A 20,181-nucleotide genomic window follows, 5' to 3' on the forward strand; every position below is an offset into this window, starting at 1 on the left:
ATATGTAATTGAGCGTTTTCGTATTTACAAGGTATCCAAACGTTGTCTGTACAACTAATAATATTGATTATTTCTTTATTTTATTTGTTACGAATAATGGACGGTTCAATTGATATATTCCAGTCCATTAGGGTTAATGGAATAATGTACCCTACGACATTCAATCATAGAAGATTTTGGTACTTTCTGGCACTAATACAACGGAAATACTTGTATCAATATGTTTGGCATTGCGTTTAAAGATACAAGCAAGGTGTCGTTTAAATTACCAATGATGTTTTTGGTGACACTGTAGACGTCAACTCAATTCAAATTTAATCTTGTGCAGTTAGCGATCTGCTTCTCACAAAGGCGACAAGGGTTCGATTCCCGTCCAGGGCGCATATGAATTTAGCTCGTGGTCACCAAGACAAGAGAATTTTCACCACGTTCTCTGGTTTCATAACAAAACAAGACCACATCCTCGCGCAACACCCTGCAAACGAGAGTGACTTAGCATTAGTTAATGTAACGTTGTTTAAAATCGTTGTTAAAACGATAAAGTATCAACTGAGTCAATTTATATTGCATTGATGCATTAAGATGCTGTCCTTTTTAACGAACATCTGATACATACTTTTATTTACAGCAAACTTCGCGAAACACATCGCCTGGCTATTCGATATATTTTTATGACTACAACAAATAGATTACAGAAAGTAACGTTTGTCAATCATTGTTTTTTTTATAAACACTCAATTTTCTTAAAGCTACTTCTTGACGGACCCTCATGCATGTTAGTCTTCTTGAAAATCACGCCAGTCGGCAATGATCGAAGTATTGAAAAGGTGCAACTATGTTCTGATATTTTTCTATGCACAACGAACGTCCAGAGTGATCGAATACATTTGTTTATGTAACACATAATCATGTTGGTGCTTGAAAATCATTAAAATATGTTAAGACTGGAATTCGGTATTAACATTTGAAAGCATAAAACTTTGTTAGACATACAACGTTGAGGTGAGACTTCACCCTTAATTAAGATAGTTCAAATCAGGAATTAACATTTCAGGTATAACAGAAAATCATTTAAAACTGAAAGTACATTTGAAAAAGTGCTTGAAAAACTGGGTTACTAAGGCATTTTTAATTTCCGGCCAAAAGACTATGTTCATTTTTAATACTGAATATCAATTTGTAAATGTTTTGGAATTCGAGCCCGTTCTGCTATCAAAACAAACATCATCACACACAAAGACGGAACTTTTAAAGTGACATAACGTGCGCAAACATGCTACATATTAAGTACAAAGGAATGTTTTTAATCAACCTTGTATTGGCTAAGCTTAATGTTTCTACTAACTACTATAAAGAAATGCCGCGAGGAACTATATCTAACTTTAACAGTAAGAAGGGGAGATATGACAAAAACATTAGGATCTCTTTCACGCAGTTCACGAAAATGACACAGACTCTCTTTTTTAACCAAAACGTTAGAAGTATCTTGTATTTCATACTCTTAAACAAATTTGCACCAAGTTTTAATTATGTATTTTTCCACTTAAGAATGATAGATAAAAGAAAATACATTATCATTCCCTTGCCCAGATGTCCTTGTAGTAATCACTGGAACCTAAATGGGTATGACAAGTAGCCTGAAATGTTTAAAGGCATCAGGATCAGTGCCAAACAAAAATCTGTCAAAATGTCCTTATTTAGAAATGTTTGGACATTCCTTTTAGTAGGAACTTATCGTGTTAACGAGCGCTCAGGCTCAGACTAGCCCCAATATTTATTGTAAATATGCCACTAATGTGTATTTGAAATAGTAGTGTAGCAAAATGGCAACATATCAAAAACTATGAAAACAGGACAAAACTCTCAGGACATTTCAGTTGTTCCAGCGTCATATACAAGTAGACCATATTCATTACAAAGAGTTAGCACAAACGCTGATTTTCACGAGTAACTTCACAACTTAAATTAAGTTAAATGTTCACCTTTGGTTTTCACAATGTGATTTTTTTATTCTCACATTGAAACAAATATTTTGTCGTTTTTCTTATAAAATCACGAAGACATTTTAAAAACTAAAAAATATCTCAAATTAGAAAAGAATGTGACCTAAAGAGGCAAGCCAAGTGTTTGCTTAATGACGTCAATGATTCCTGTCCAAAACGGTTTGCGTTTACGTTTGATCCTCACAGTGAAACGAGCAGCGAAGCTACACATTGAACTCACTATTTCAAGTAATAGTTATTATTTAATATTTTTCAGGCTCTTGTGTGTGGTCTGTTATACATATGGAATAGATCAGTATCTCCATCGACAATATGGCAAGTGCACCAATAGGTCGAAAAAGAGTAACGGTAAGTAATAACCGGGGTATTTTTTGCACCATTTGTATTTCCCTTTATCTACCTATTTGGAATGTAATATCGCTTTTCTGTATTTATCTTTTATGAGAAATAGTTTCCTTCATTAACATGAACGTGGCGGGTTGGCATGGGAAATCAATGGAGCCTCGTCAGATGTCGCACACACTATTGTTTTCTAGAATCAAATGTTGATTTAACGCTGCATGTTTGATACCAGGGCTCCAAATTACCGGATACAAAGTCAAAACCTGCTCTACCTATGAAGCCTCCATGGATGTCTAAAAAACAAGACGATAAAAAACAAAATCAAGAAGCTTCTTCATCCAAAGGTTCAGATACAGTAAGTAGTATTTCTGACTGAATATCAAATACTCCCCAAAATATACTTATAAACTAACGTCGTTACGAACATATGTAAATTGTTCATCCCGGGCTTTCGTTAATAAACTTTTTTATTATATTAAGAACTTAAAATGCATCATTTTATTTAATTTTATCTAAGGTTGCAGAAAGCCTACAATTTACAGTCAAATGTCTTGAGGAAGCCATGCGTGAACCGATCATGTTTGTGTTAGGATTGCAACAAATGCTATCAACTGGTATGTAGTTTAACTTCATTGCGTGCTTTGATTTGAGTTTCAATTGCCAAAACAAGTGTACCATTCCTTGTTGCGTTATATTATATTGTATGTTATTGTATTGTGTTGAGAAGTTTTGTTTTGTGTTTGATTGATAGGCTGTTGTGAGAAAACAAACGCAGGAATCCGTGGTTGTCGGTTTCGTTGTCTTTATTGTTATATTTCGTTTTTTTTCAATGTAGTCATTTAAGAGCATAACTATTGTGTAGTGTCACAGCAGATATCTATGACTTACAACTTTGCAAGTTAAACTTGTTAACAACGGATTAAATTAAAAACAAACTGTACATGTAAAAGTCAGCGCTAAGTGTTTCTATTTTCTTATTTAAGTTGATACTCAAAAAAGTCTTAAACAGCAGTTAAGTGATGCACTTGCTCAAAACGGTACATTAAAGAAAACTATTGAAGAACATGCAGCAATGCAGGATGCAATGGAAAACCTCCAAAGACAAAATGAAACTTTAACAAGAAGAGTAGGAGAAATTAAGAAACAGATGACTGACTATAAAGGTAAAATATGCGCACTTGAAAGTGAATTAAACGCTACAGGATTTTCTTCCGATGAAAGAATTGCTAAAAACAAATGGAAAGAAGAGTAAAACTAGAAGCAATTAAAACACATGATGGACAGGTGTTGTCAAAAATGACAGCATGTGATGAAGCTTACGCTGGTTCTGAATCTCAAAATAAAAGCAAAGAAATGGAATTGATAAACAAAAGGTTAGATCTATATCCCTTTATGAATGTATTGTGTTATGTTTACCATAAGTATGTTATTGTAGTAAAAATTAACAAACAAACATTACTCAAAATTGTAAAGATACAACAACATTAAATCGGTACCCATGCATTACAAACACATTTAATTTTCGGAAGGGACACAGTTCAATTGAAACACTGCTAAATTGTCAACGACCTCTAGCAAAGGCTTGTGTCGTATTCTATTTTCAAGAAAAAATAAGTACTTAATATTAAATACTGGATGGCAATGTATAAGAGGTAGTGATACTAGTGTGTTGTTGATGCTGCAATGCTTTCAATTGAATTTATTTGTATTTCAGAGAAAGGCTATTAACAAAACTGACGGACAGAATGAGGCAATCAAGGTATTAAGCAGCTTTATTCATATACCAATTATTTCAATATTTAATCTTTTCATGTTCTTTTTTCTTATTCATTTAAACCATAATATATATTATTCGCCTCTTGCACCAATATTTATCGGTTGATAGTATAAGATATATTTCTTAAGACAACGCCTTCGTATAATTCTCGCTAAATGGATTTTCCCTGTAGTCTACATTGCATTATGTAATATAGCTTGGAGTCATATCATTTGCTACTGTTCTGTTCCTAATGTCTTACACTATAAAATCAACTTGTTCACCCTTATATGAGCGATGATGCAAAGTACGTATCGGGTCTTCCGACAAGTTACTTAATAAAAAGATTAGAGTTTACAAAAACAATGAACACATTATAAAATAGTTTTGAGTGTATTTGAACACATTTAGTGTAGTACCATTCTTCACATTTCATATATAAACGACTTAATCAAAAACACTATCACGATAAATAATTCTGATCTACATAATGGTGTTTTGTTAAATTCTCAAATAAGCTAATAACTATTGTAGCCAATTTGGCGTTGTCGTTTTTACAAACTCTAATGGCTCTAATAAAGCCGTTATTTTTTAAAAAGATCATTCTATCTCAATCGGTTAACATTGTTGTTGAAAATGAAGCGCATACATATGGATCGAAACTTTTTTGTTCAGTTTTAATTTGAATTATAATTTGAAAACGAAATATTTTGGTGACGCTTCTACAATAAATGAAACGTTCAAATGGCCAAGTCCAACCATTTCGACTGGCATAATCTGAGCTCTAGAGATTCAAACTCCTTAACAGTGAAATCTATGGGAATCGTTTTAAAGTGCATTGCCTTCTGGTACAAAGTAAAACGCAGAAAAAAACATAACAATACGCCAATATATATTTGCTTAATTGCTTTCTCATTCGCAATATATGTCAATTCATTATGACATCATTCATATATGTTAAGAATATATAAAATAAGTACTAAAAATTTCATTATATAGACTCAAAATCAATTCAATGAGATTATGTATTAGTATCGTCTTTGAAAAAAAATGTTTAAATTTAAACTGAAGAACTTTCTATTTCAGAACTAAGAATTTTACATCATTCTTGTCGATTTCAGTGCATTAACCTTGGACGATGAAGAGAGATCGATGCTGCAGCATGTACAATTTCATTTAGAGGCCGAAATACAGACCTTAATGTAAGTGTTTTTCCTATTAAAACGTATCGAGGGGATTCATTTTATGCAACCACCCCTTAATACTAACAAGCAATTTGTGTTATAACCCTACCATCCAAATTGTAACATTCTGATGTCTGTAGATTATCATATAGGTCCTTTAAAACATACCTCCATCTTTTGCCTAATTTAAAGCCTTAATGATGTGGTTAGAAAATGTTATTTACATATTGTATACAATATATCTGTATACAAAGTATTGTGGTGTATATGTAAAGTATTATGGTCTATTTAATGTAATGACGTGTATATAAATTATTTAGGCTATATAAAGTTGTTTAAGTACTGTTATTTGTATATAAAGTTTTATGGTTTATAAAAGGTAGTCTGGTGAATATAAAATGTATTGCACTGTTTATAATGTATTGGTGTTTTGTCGTGTATATATATAAGTTGTTGTGTATAGATAAAGTATTGTGGTGTATGCCTTTTTGTCTGATTCACCTTCAAACTAGAATACATTTGTATTTCAAATTCCAAAATGACTACATGATGTCAGTACATTTATTAGGCAAACATTTAAAAGAAATGTTGTTCTAATCACCTACACTGGTGTTAAATGATACTACAGTTATATAGAATAGTCAGATGAATGGAATTTCTTCCTTTAATTGTAAATATGTTTATTAAAATGTTGATAATTGGTTACCAAACAATGGGTCTCGTACACGATTGGACCTTAACGTTTATAATCATGGCTATGTTGCATGTACAGTTGAAAGAATAAATATCCTTATCCTAACTTACAGATCTGTAATTAAGGAACGAAAATATTCCCGTTCGACGGCCGAAGAATATGGGAACAGAGAAATAGATTACCTTAAGTATATTTCAATTTTGCAATTACATATATCTTCAAAAGGCTTAATAACGTTTGTGTTTTCTTTCATGTTAGTGTATAGTCGGAGTATTCGTGCATGTTTCGTGAAGTTAAACAAGTAGGTCATGTATTCATTGTTTAAAGGTTCATGAACATTGACTTTTTAACTGATTTAACTACTTAGAAGCCGCTTGTAAAGCATAGTTTGTGCATATTGTTAATATTGTCATTACTATTATGTTATATATTGTTTGTTTATAAGACAGCAAAAGGACGATCAACTAACGGCAGAATCATCCGAACACAAAGAAATTACAAAGTTGGAGTAAGTACGATGACACGATATCTACAATATTTGATTGTTTGTGTTTGTAGTACAGAAACTCTTTGTTTTTTATTAAATTTCATGATGCCAAAATATCATCGGTCTAACATCTTTAAAACTGCACTCTCACAGATTGAACGTTTTGACAACTTTTTTATTTTTTGTCTTGGAACCAGCCATTCTTTGCGAAAATCCATCGAAACCAGTTATATGAGACTGCTGACAAAAACTTAGATCACAGATTTTTATATTTCAGTTCAAAAATTGATGTTTTATGCATTTTTCTTAAACCGTTAGTAACATCTACGATCTGATTTTTTTCAGCAATCTAATATCATTGGTTTGCAGATATTTACGCAAGAATTTGCTCTTTCTAAAACAAAAAATAAAAAAAAGTTGTAAAAATGGAATATCTGTGAGAGTGCAGCTTTAAATGATATGTTACAACCGCGTTTCGGTCGTCTGTCGTTGTTGTTGTTGTTGTTGATGATGTTGTTGTTGATGTTGTTGTTGTTGTCTGTCGTATATCATCGATATCGTAATCTTTCTTTCAAATATATTGTCCGCTTGGCCAAATGGTTCCGGTTTTGTGAGCAACATGTCTAAAGAGCAGACCTATGGTGGACAGTACGAAATTAAAAATCGATTCACTAACGCCTTGAGTCTCAGGTTAAGATTCAAGACTTTAAGCTGTAAATCCTCATTTAATTGTAAAATGCTTTTTAAACAGAAATTATAGCATTTATGACTGCATTTGTTGAAAATAACAAACATATTTTATATATCTTTAAAAAGTATATATAAAAGATACTTCGTGACATTTCAAATTTTGTTCTTCTGAAATCATAATGAATATCGTCCTTCATCCCGGAGCACAAAGATAAGATTGTTGGTATGTAACATTTATCTGGAGGTCCCCTAATTTGGATTATGGTTTATTAAAATATAATGGAGAACATACATACAGAAATGGGTCGAACACTAAGATAAGTTTCGCTTAATTGGTGTATACATCGCATTTCTTGAGAAGTATTCAAATAAACATAACTGTAGTATCGAAACAAAACGACCATCGAAGCTAAATTTACTTGTTACAGAGATGAAATAGAAAATTTAAAACGATCCCGGACAACAGCCGAAGAGTTCGCAGAAAAGAAATCAGAAAAACTCAAGTAAATATATTTGGAGCTGTCAATTATAACATTTAACAGAAAGTTGGTTACATTGTTATGTAATAATATATTATGGCTAATAGACGGAAACTAAAACCGTTAATATAGCATTACATAATAACATGCATGTCAACCAACTGCACAATTAAAGTTTCGACTTGTATAATTTAATCACAAATGCTTTTCAAGGTTTCAGCTGCAAGAACAAAAAACAAACGAAGATTAGTCGAGAATTATGCAAGTGTTGAAATCTTGAAACTGGAGTAAGCATTTTTAATTTTTATGTTTACTTATTTAGTTCAATGTATTGCGATATTTAATTTTGAAATAAATCCCTCGTTTGTATATGAGTCAAACTTTCGCCATACACACCGTAACCTCATCAATGTGCTATTTAAAGCGATATTGAAAGTTAAACTGTATCAAGAATAAACTGACTTGTATTTCCTCAAATACTAGGTCGGTTGGTTAGCATACAAAATTACCTTACATATTTCAAATCTTCATTATAAAAAATAAAGATTATATGGTTTCAGTTTATGATTTTTGGCGTTATATTTAAGTGTTTAAGCTAGTGGTTTTTGGGGTTTTTTTAATTTGTTTTAGCATGCCTGTTAATCCTTTTATTTTTGTAACTGTTTTAATTTCCTTTTGGGCGGTTTGTTAAGATGATATATAAAGTATGAAGTTAAAACATTCATTTTGATCCTATATTAAAATGCATAAAGCCTTCCACAGTGCAACAGTGGGTGGGGAGGGCCAAATATTGAAATGTTTAAAAAGTCCATGTATATTTAGTTTTGAGGAGTGATATTTTTCAGGAGTAAAACATATTTTATCAACATGTTTTGCGGTAGTAGAGAGTTAACCAAATATACGAAAACAAATTATGATCATAAAGTATTTACATTTTCTTTTCGGAAAAGTGTGTTGAGAATATAAATATGTGTTTGTGTAAAAATGCTCTAAACTTCTCAATTTTCAAATAAGAAAAGAAATATTCATATAAATAATGAAAAATAGTGGATCAAATATTTTATATTAAAAATCTGATCAAATCTTTTTTTCTTTTAACTGTCTGAACTTCTAATTACACCTAAACATGTGGCAACTGGTGTATGTATTGAACAACAAAACAAAACAAAACATGAATATTTAAAACGTTTAATGTGTTGGCCCATTAAACGACTTTTGCATTGTGGAAGGCCCCTTACCAGACTGTTAACATGATTTGTTAAAAGGTTGTCTAATTACTTAGTAGAGCAAAGTCAATCAGTTTGATAACACCAACTTCATTCAAAAGCGTCCGTAAGGTTGTAAATCACTAGTCTGTAAATCAAAACAACTGTATGCGTTCATGCCCGAAATTGGTCTTCAGATAGTTTCATGCATTGCGCTTTCTTTTTGTTTGACCCAATGTTTTGTTTATTATTATTATTTTATTATTATTATTATTATTATTATTATTATTATTATTATTATTATTATTATTATAATACTGTACTATATGTCAATGAATAAGTAATTTGATATTTGCTCTGTTATTTGTCTGAGGGCACTTGTATTGGCCAAAGGCCGAGAGCCAATACGACTGTCCCGAGGACAAATAGCAGGGTATTTATCAAATCAATTATTTTTGACAATTTTATAAAATAACTTCATGCACTTAAAGGATTCCGAATTTAAACACTAAATTTATTGAAAAAAATGGTAACCTAGAACAACTCTTAGACACAAACCATATTTAACCATTGTTTATGGTAATGTTAAGTAAAGTAGTCAAAATTTATATCACAATGCATTTTTAAAAGTAAACCAATTTGTTCTTTATTTTGTTCATGTTTCAAAAAATAAATAAAAACAAAATGTCTTTTGTGATTCCTGTGAGCTCTCAATAACTTCCTTTTTTCCTGAAACAATGTTAATATTAGAATTACCCCTAGACACATTGGCACCACTTACCTCTGCAAAAGGATTTGAGTTTTGTTTGGAGATCTTGGATGATATACTTCGGCTTGAATCAAGCATATTACACGTATGGATACTTCATTAATGGAGTTACAGCTGCCAGTTTAGATGTCTGCTCATGTTCAATGAATTGAATCTTGCATCTTGAATGTGGAACAATAGCATTACTTGAAGATGGCCTCATCTGATCATCGCCTTTGCTTGGTTGAAGAAGGGGTTGAATAAGCGTTTATTGTTTGTAGACTTTTCCAACATCCTAGATGGGCAATTTCAGTTGGTGGTCGAACAGCCTGAACAAGAGTGTGGGCAAATGTTTTTTTCTTGTGTAGTGATTAAATTATCGGCCTTCAAGGTTTCCTTTTTCTACCAATTCTTTCATTATTTGTCCAACTAGCTGATGAGAATTCAAAACTCGTGTTTTGGGTGTATTAGTTGGTTGTAGGTAAATTCTGCTATTATCATCAAGCATATCGGCTGGTGTTCGACGTGTATATTCTTTGCAGATGGCTACATGACATAGTTCGGCTCCAGGTGTTTCAAACCGCTTTTCTATTAGAGTTTTGGCATTATCCATTTGTAGTTTTTGTACTTCTTTATGAAGATATTCAACAATTACGTTAATATAGAGCTTTAATTGTTAAGGAAAATGCTTTTTCCATTCATAAGTTTTTTGTTTGTTTTTCTCATTTAGGTAACGATCGATGAAATAATATATGTCTGTAAGACACATTTGATTTGATTTAATAGACACTATGTTTGGAAAAGTCTTGCCGTCTTGTAACTATATGCCTACCCTGTGCTCTAGCCGTCCTGTAACACGACTAGTCTATACACTAGGGATATTCTTAAACGCAGGCTAGGCGTCCGGTTATCGGACGGCTCGACACTTCCATTATTATAAGAGGCAGTACTAGAGCTTTTTTTTAATCACGAGCATTAACTATTCAATGACATCGCTTAATGATTAATTATATCAAATTAAAATGTGTTTCTGCTATATCGTTGAATTATTTAGACATTTTCAAAATATGTTCAAAAAATGAAACACCATCACATATGATAATTGGAAGCAAACAATTAATTAATTAATTGGCTTACCAAGAACAAACTTGACCGAAAAGAGTCCAAACTCAGGAGTTGGGATATATTTCTGCTCACTGATGTGGTTCATCCAATCAAAAAACAGTTTAAAATCACTGTTTTATAATGTGCGTTCTTGTTACCATGTCCTTTAATAAAACTGTCACACTTTTCTTCAGAGACTATCTGAACACTGAGTCACTGCGTGTGGCACAACCACAAATTATCTTTAAGACATGAAAGTAAATCTAATTTTCGGTTTCATTCATATACCCCATAGTTAATAAATCAGTAGCTAGAAGCATTAACATTTCCTCGCCAGACGACATTCTTTCGAATGGATCTGCGGTTACAAACCACTAAATCGTGTTGCTTTTTCTGTAAATGCTCAAACTACGAATAGGTTTCTTGCTAAAGCTGTCGACGAACGTTTACTGACTTTAAAACAAAATGGCTTCCGTCCATTTTTTTGCTACTGAGCTTGTTTCTGTATTTTTTCACATAAGTATTGTGAATCTATATCATTTTTGACCCAGTTTAATTAGCCAATCAAATTCTTTATGATGTGGGCTTTATATGCATAACACCTTTTGGCCCGGTGCCGCTATATGATAAAGGTATTGGCACTGTTATCGAGGAAGCACATGCATTATTGGACATGGCTAATACTGTGTACCAAGGCTAATAATTAATAGATATTTACTGATATTTATTTTTACGATATTAGGGTATACCTATTATATAATTTTTAAAAAAATATCGTTTATCATTACATGAAAAAAGCACAATGAATGTTTGTCGGATGGCGACGTTTGTAGTAATTTTTCCATTTTAAAACGTTTGGCATGTTTTTTTCTTAATTCCAGATAGAAGCTTTTAAAGCGCCAAGTTCAACTCTTCGCCAAGTTCAACTCTTTTTTTAATCATCAGTAAAAACAAACAAACTGGTCATACCTTATAACGCTTTAAGTATCCCTTTATGTACAAATATTCCGCATGAGTGACTGGTCATACCTTATAAGGCTTAAAGTATCCCTTTATGTACACATACTCCGCATGCGTGACTGGTCATACCTTATATGGCTTAAAGTATCCCTTTATGTACACATATTCCGCATGCGTGACTGGTCATACCTTATATGGCTTAAAGTATCCCTTTATGTACACATATTCCGCATGCGTGACTGGTCATACCTTATAAGGCTTAAGGTATCCCTTTATGTACACATATTCCGCATGCGTGACTGGTCATACCTTATAAGGCTTAAAGTATCCCTTTATGTACACATATTCCGCATGCGTTACTGGTCATACCTTATAAGGCTTAAGGTATCCCTTTATGTACACATATTCCGCATGCGTGACTGGTCATACCTTATAAGGCTTAAAGTATCCCTTTATGTACACATATTCCGCATGCGTGAGACCGAGGTGATGCTTTCTCTTTTGTATTTCAATTTTATTTTGTTATGCTACGAAAGCTTGAGTATTATATTTATCGGAAATAACGTTAACAACACAAACTGTACATCCTATTGCAAAATATGTATTGCTACTTTTCCTAAATTTTAGACAAGAGTTGACGGATATGCAACAAAAAAAGGTCACAGAAAATGACAACAGACATAGACATCTGACTACGTAAGAGATTTATCCATTTTAAAAATTTGGCTGTTATTTGTTTGCTTTTTGTTTCATATGATTTATAAAAACTTAATGGAGTTGGTAACCCATTGACAATTAACAAGTTTATTATTTTCTAAAGGGACTCTCTTACACATTTTAGTTTTGAAAAAAACAAAAAAACATGACATGACACTCGGTACCCTATTAATTGAAGTAAGTCAGTTCAAACCTGAACTCAATATATTTCCAATGTAGTTTCAAACGCGATTAATATTAATGGATAATGTTAAGTCATGTTATCAAAAAAATATACTTCCGTCTTATGACGACTTACCATTTAACAAGCCATTTGTTTACATTACACTTTAAGTATAATAACCATATAAGTCATGACAGTTCCTTTACGTGTCATTTAAAAAGTTTTGTAAAGGTAATTGGACGAAGCGTACGTGCATTTATTTCAAAATAGTGTCACTAAAACTTTCTTCTTACACGCTATTGTTAATTCAATTTCTTGTTTTTGAAAACATCCTACCACTGATTCTCTCCCATGCACTTCTAGAACATATTTGATACTTAATTATTTATAGTTTACTGACGGATTGGCTGTACAATACTGTGCCAAGTCCTCAAAGGCGGCTTACAGAGCTGGATTCAAACACTTCAAGGTACGATAAATACAGAAATTGGTTTTAAGTTTTTTTTAATTGAACACCCATGTGATCGTACTTTGCCTAAGTCATAACATATTTTGTCAAATCAAAAATATGCTTGTTTGAAATTAATGATAATAGCATATCGTTCAAATTTTGATTTCTTTTGACAGACATGATGAGCACGAATCACCTCAGTTGCCAAACAATATTGGAACACAGGTATTCAGGCATTATACAGTGTTTTATTTTCGAATTGTTTAACGAAAATAATTGTGGTAAGATCCCTGCAAAAACAATCTTGAGATATCTATATAGGAGTCAAACGGAAACAAAATGGCTAACTTTAAAAATAATGATTTACAGCATTCATATATCAGAGCGAGTTTAGAAACGGCGGGAAGATATCAAATAATTTGGGCGGGATTTTTCAATTATTTTTTGCAAATTTTTTCAAAACAAATTTGCGGGAATTTAAAAAGAAACGTTTATGGCGAAAATATTTTAATGAATTGGCGGTCATTTTGGATAAAGTCTGTTTCTGTTGCGGGATTTTTTTCGGAATGGAGAAGACGGACACAAGAGAGTAACGAGACAGTTATGGGTGGAGTCTAGTTCCCACTAAGCAACGTATTCAGTAAACTATGAACAAAGTATTCAGTTATTATTTTAAACATCTTGTTTAAGTCAGGGACCTTTGATATGTAATCTAAGTTGAAGAACCAAACGTGTACAGAGCTGACTTGCATACACAATCTTGGGCTTGTTCGCGAACATTGAAGGCCAGGTCCTTGGCTCCAGAAGGGGACGGCGTTAGTCAGTGTACAGAATAAAATATGATAACGTTGTGATGAAATGTGTTCAATATTTAAAGAGACGATAACGACGTTTTCAAATTTAAATTTGGCCATGATATTTTACCTAGATATTTTAAGCGTAAAAGTCTAAATTTCAAAATAAAATAATCAAATTATATCATGATAATGCTCACCACGTTCACACTTAAGCCTTAGGACACAAATAGTTGATGTTTCAACTTTTTCGTTTTAACACCAAATGTTAACTGTCTAGTATGACTCTATAAAACGCATCTACTATTAGAAGCAGTAATTCACAACAGCCAACCCGAACAATGGCCTATTGAAGTTTAACTCCTTTCAAGTTTCCTCAATGTTTAGTGTATGTTTATTTTAGACCGGATACGTGGACAATGGCTTATGCAAGTTTCAAAAGTAATCGTCTTTCAAATCTCCATAATGTCTAGTGTATGGCGCCATATTTTCTGACTAACAAAGACGTTGAGGAACTACTTTTAACAATCGATTTTCTTAATTCACCTTTTCAACTTTAATCGATACACCGAACAATGGGTATTGAACGAGCACCTGGGGCCATGTTTACGAACAGTCTCAAGTCCAAGTCTAGGTTCTGACTCAGAAAAGCACATTTATTTAATTGCAAAGAATCATAAATCTAATTTATTCCATACGTTTGACAATGAAACAGGTGATTTATTTAACAATTTCGAATTGATATAATTTTATGCAAATTTCATCATAAAAACTCAACAAGTAAGAAAGTTACAATGTATTAAAGATTTGTGACTTTAGTCTGAACTAAGATTTGCGACTGTTCGTAATCATGGTCCCTGGTCTGTGCGATCATGGATAAATGAAGATGGGTGGCTAACGTCTACTTCATTTTGACACTATTCACGACTACTAAACCCAGCGGAATTAAACAGTGTTACACTCATGTAAAGTATTAAGCCAAGCAGCATCTCTTGAAATTGATTGTGTAAAATTATTAATTTAATGTGATTGGACTTACAGTGCAAGTAAGTAACTTTTTTTGTTTATTTATGTCAAATCACTCATCCGAACAGAAAAGTTTTCTCCTTTGTGTGTGATATAAAGTTGATGAGTTATAAACTGATGTATTTTACTCGTCGTCCGGTGCTCCAGTTAAATTTTAGTAAAGGAAAATAAACATCATTTCTATAAATTTATTTTTAAATGGAGCATTGAAGTATGTAGTTCAAGCAGTATTCACAAAATGAATCATTTCAGAATAAAAATCATTGTCATCTCGTCTCGTACTCCAGCCGCTTCGTCTACAAAACTGTCCACTGATCACTGTTTCGCACTGATAACGGTGTTAAGTAAGTCACGCTATTCCCGTGGTCCAAACAGACACCATTCTCGGGGGTTCCTTCCCGTTTCGTTTTCTCCATGATACCTCTGTTTTGCCATTTCTTGAGCCACGGATGTCACGAGTTCAACAACGGGTTCTTTAGACGTGCCACCAGATTTTCTTTTTCCACGGCGTAATTTATTTTATGATTTCAGCCATCAGACGGATATGATCTGTCTACCGTTCTATGTCAATTATCGTTATTTATGAACCTAGCGTGTGATCGCGATACTTTGTCGTGTTATAAATGTTACGATCTTCCCGTTATAACTATTCTTTGTCTTCGCTGTCGTCGCTGTCGTCGTTTTCTGACTTCAGGATACCTTCAATTAAATCACGATGTTTTTGTATAAACGATTTTATGGCCTGCTCATCTATAATCGTTGTTGGTCGATCGGATTCTTGAATAAAACTAAATAATGACAATTTCTGGTGGGATCCTTACTAAAGTACAGAATTTGATTGAGTTCCTTGACGGATATATTACTATGATGAGGCCTCTCCGTAAAAAGGTCCGTAATCCGCTGAACTTTGCTGGCCGTTAACATGCAAAACAATAATATTGGTAACGGAAGGATTTAAGAAGGCGTCATTCTCCAGGTAGAGAGGATTCCACTCTATAAATTCTACCCTTGGAGGTGTGGTTTTTTGTAAGACATCGTATAATGGCTGCAATATTTTGTAAATCACGAGAAGGAAGCACACCCTTGATTTTAGGATACGCCTGATTGATTCCAACTTGCAGTTGTCTCTAATGCCTGAAGATAATATCCCTTTACGGAAATCCGCGTTCATAAGTTACATATTTTGTGGACTTCATATTTGCATGACGGTTAAATTTTATTTATTACGTGCTTTTAACGGTGTCATCTATTATATATTCCAAACATAGGCCAAGCTTTTCGTTTGGAGAAGGAAAAGGAGGAGAAGGAGAAGGAAGAGGAGGAGAACGATGAGGAGTGAGGAGATGGAGTAAGGAAGAGGAGTAAGGAGGAGTCAGGAGGAGAAGTGGGGGGAGGAGGGTTAAGAAGGAGGAGGAGTGAAGAGGAGTGTGGACGACGAAGAGAGGAGGAATTAGGAGAAAGAGGCATAATTCTAAGAGGAACATAATGTAAAAAAGTATCTGCTAGTAATGTGTTTTGTTTGTATTGTAAGAATAAAATAATGAAAATAGTTATCATGTGTTTGCTTTCTTTTACTCAACATGACAAGGGTACAGTTGATATTTTGATTGAAACCGCTCCAAAAAGTACGTTAGGGAGTAGGCCGGTCCCCTAAACGGAAATAACAATAATGGAAGTTCAACAAGAACAGTTATACATACATCGTGCAATTGTATCGCAACTCCGGTCATCAAGGCGGATCCGGCCGGTATGCTAACACAAACAATGTTAATAGTCTTTTACAAACATGGCGGCTGTATATCGTTATGGTTCGTAGCTCCTCAGTAATACATAACAATCTGTGTGAAATCGAACGACCCTTACACTTTAAACGTGGCTGTTATGGTCGTGACGTTGATACGTTTTAAGTGTACACCACATCCTATTTTCTGTAATAGATGAGCGTATCGCCGCAGACGTTGTTTGGCTTCTTGAACTGACGATACTTTTCTATTGACGATCAATTTTTCGTTGGAAAATAGCAAACAATGTCCAACGATATTCTTCTGTTTCTATTGAGTTCCCGAGAATTGTACAGTCATATCACTACCCCGTTTATGAGTGTGTTATTTTAATTAATGTTACAATCTAAGTCAGAACTAAGTTATCGTATTTTGTTCTGTACATTGACAATCTCCTTTTGGGGTCGAGGACCTGACAATCAATGTTCGCGAACAATCCATAGATCGTGTCGGCAATTTAGCTCTGTATTCGTTTGGGACTATATCATATAATGTCTAGCAAAGGTCCCTGACTTATACAAGATGCTTAAAATAACTTTTTAATACTTGTTCATATTCCACTAAACACGTTGCATAGTTTGAAACACATGTTACTGTTACTGTTTCCGCTGTAACGTCATCATTCGCGCATGCGAAGCTTAAGAGACGTCTTCTCTACTGATGTTTATAGTTTTCATTGGAACCATATATATTCTTAAATCAGCGTAGGAAATACTGTATTCCAGCTTTGATCATTTAGGGCACACTTCTCCTGTGTATATGAGGTAAACGTATTATATAACATGGAACTACATATCACTCATTTGATTCAGCAGTTTTTAGACAAAAGTTCAATGTTTGTTTTGACAAATAATATTGATTTGTTTTAGAATAGTATATGGAGCAATATGCTACTCCAAGCCGACCGAATGCACGCAGCAGCGTTTTACGCACGATTGAGACGAAATAAAGCGTTGATTTTTGGTGAGCCTATTGAACACATAGATAAATACCTTAGAGAATATTTTAAAACGTTTGTGTATCAAATTGTTCATATTGATGAATAACATGCAAAGTTTGTCTGGTAGAATTAACAAAAATAATATATGTTATATGAGCTGATTTCCTTTGACCATCAATCGAAGGAAGAGTTTTGATAAAGTAGTTGACATGTATCTTTAGATTAACAAATTCCTTACCAACATAGAAAGGTTGTTTTCTGGGTAGTAGGCACCCAGCAAACATAACGTTGCGATAAAGCGTTTCCGTTTATATATATATATATATATATATATATATATATATATATATATATATATATATATATATATATATATATATATATAGAGAGAGAGAGAGAGAGAGAGAGAGAGAGAGAGAGATTTAAGAAATGAGTTAATCAGGTATTAATGTGTTTAAGTATTGATATAAATTATGTTGTGGTCAAATAGATAATAGATTCTCACTTGGACATTCATGGTGTCCTGTTCCGAAAGTAAATCTTCTGTATGACAGAGCAAAACATATGAAAAGTTTCCATATCATTTCTCATTTGAGGCACAGACGAAATAAAAGCGACTGATACAGGTTTAGACTTTCCAACTGATAGCGACGGACATCAAACGTTAACGTATATATTGACATCATAAGGCAATAAACAGAACGAGGCATTTGGTTCACCCAAAACCTTAACCGTGGAACACATTCGATAACAGTTTTTGGTTTCATTTACAACCAAGATTCAATGTTTGCATATGCATGTGTTTGTTTTATTCACGATTTCGTTTTTGATTAAGTATGATACTTATAATTTGTTTTTTAGTTTAATACTTTGTACTATTTGTGCCCTCAAGTATAAGCATAATTTGATAAGATTTACCATTAACCTTTTTACTTTATTCGGGATTGTCAAGGTAAGATTGAGGTTTTGCACGTTTTGTTTCTCTCCTTCAGAAATTCAAGTCCTGTATTATAATAAAGATTTGAAATGGAAACAAGTTGTGTTACTCTGGAGATAAATTGCGCTGCCTCATGCTTAACTTTCTCTAGGTCCTCTTCGTCAGCTTGCGTAAAATTGTCCCAAACCAGATCTGAATATTCAAACAGTGGCCGAATAGTTGTTTTAAATAGAACTTTTAGCAATTATCAATCCAGGACGTATTTAAATGGTCACCTGAGGTTAAACCGTTGCTAAGCATTGGTTTTGACGGACTAAATGTGTTCATTCAGATACTGGAGAGTGTGACGCCAAAATGTTTATGATAAGTAATTTCTGCTATTCGAACATTATTTATACAGTTAGGTAGAGTTGCCTGTCGTTTTGTTTTTGAGAGATAAGATTTGATTCGGTTTTTGCTTGGTTGAATGTTTCAAGCAACCTTTTGACCCACAAATGGATATTTTCATGTCACAATTTAGTTTCTGAGCAGCAAATAAGGTGTCATCGACAACGATATACATTGTAGTATCATCTGCAAAAATACGTACGCATTTTTTATTACAAACGATATCATTAATAAAAGCTAGAAAAAGTATGGGTTCAAGAATTGAACCTATGACACTTCGGTAGATATTGAAACTGTATCTGACTAAGTACCAGAAGAGCCAACATTCTGTTTTTTTTTCACTAAGATAATCAGTAAGCCATTATAATGGGGAAACGGAAATACCACGTTCTGGAAGTTAACCTTTGTGCCTTACGCGATCAAAGGCCTTTAGTGCTTACTGTTTTACTCTCATCTAGAGTAAGGCAGAAAGAGTGAAATGGGGTTGGGAAGTTATTATGACGGAAGGAGTTGAACAGAAGTTGTATTTATGCAAATTGCTAGTACCTTACTTAGAAGACTCAACAAGGATATTGGAAGGCAATGACCGACAACTTGGGGATCTGACGTTATAAAAATCGCGCAGACATGAGTCCTTTTCTATTGGTTTGGTATATATCTACAACAAGGAGAGTAATTAAAATTGCCTTGCAGTCCTGGTGCCTTGCCAATCTTTAGAACTGTTATTGAGTCAAGAACATCTTACTGGAAATATCAAAATCCTGCAGGGAAAGAACATCAGAGACAATGGGATGAGGTATGTTAGGTAAAGTGAGAATGATTTCCGATTAGAAAAGTAATTCAGAAGATGTGCCTTGTCAACGTTTATTTGATTTTAGACGGTGTCATAATAACTAAGTCAAGGCGCAAAAAATGAATCAATCTTCCTTGCATTTCGGAAAATAAAGGTGCAGTAAATCGAAACTGATCAATTTTGTGTGGCTTAGGGTATATCATCCGTAATGCACAAGTATGTCAAATACTGCCATTTGAACATTTGAAACAAAATGAAGATTATCGTACTATTTGACAAAAATGTGGTGTAAAGAGCTATACGCATTGTTTGTACATTGTACCTACAAACTTGATGCCGTTTATTTGAGCTCAATAGCTATGAACTGATCAGTTTTACGTCCTGTTTTGAGTAGAAAACCATTTCGAGAGATGAATACAACGTTTCCCTGATAGGGTTCGAACCTACTCTCCGGCACTTTTAACAGTCTACAAGTTTCACCACTTACTAGTTATATTTTCACAGGAGCTAAGCTGATTCTGGCAGGTTGGTTGAAAGTCA

General features: G+C 33.4%; 1 protein-coding gene across 3 annotated transcripts in view; it reads left to right on the plus strand.

The window, feature by feature from the left end:
- Positions 1-6,102: 6,102 nt before the first annotated feature.
- Positions 6,103-20,181, plus strand: part of LOC128206060 (uncharacterized) — a 108,625-nt gene continuing 94,546 nt past the window's right edge. The window contains exons 1-2 of one of the 3 annotated variants that reach the window (XR_008256378.1): positions 6,103-6,166; positions 6,425-6,487. Coding sequence is in view for 2 of the 3 variants with exons in the window: in XM_052908193.1 (XP_052764153.1) it covers positions 6,231-6,280; positions 6,425-6,487 (113 nt within the window). In the remaining variant the exon portion in view is untranslated. Of the gene's footprint in view, positions 6,281-6,424; positions 6,488-20,181 lie in introns of all 3 variants that reach the window. The other 2 variants (XM_052908193.1, XM_052908192.1) reach the window with 2 other exon arrangements.

The sequence above is a fragment of the Mya arenaria genome, chromosome 10 (assembly GCF_026914265.1).
Source record: "Mya arenaria isolate MELC-2E11 chromosome 10, ASM2691426v1".
NCBI lineage: Eukaryota > Metazoa > Mollusca > Bivalvia > Myida > Myidae > Mya > Mya arenaria.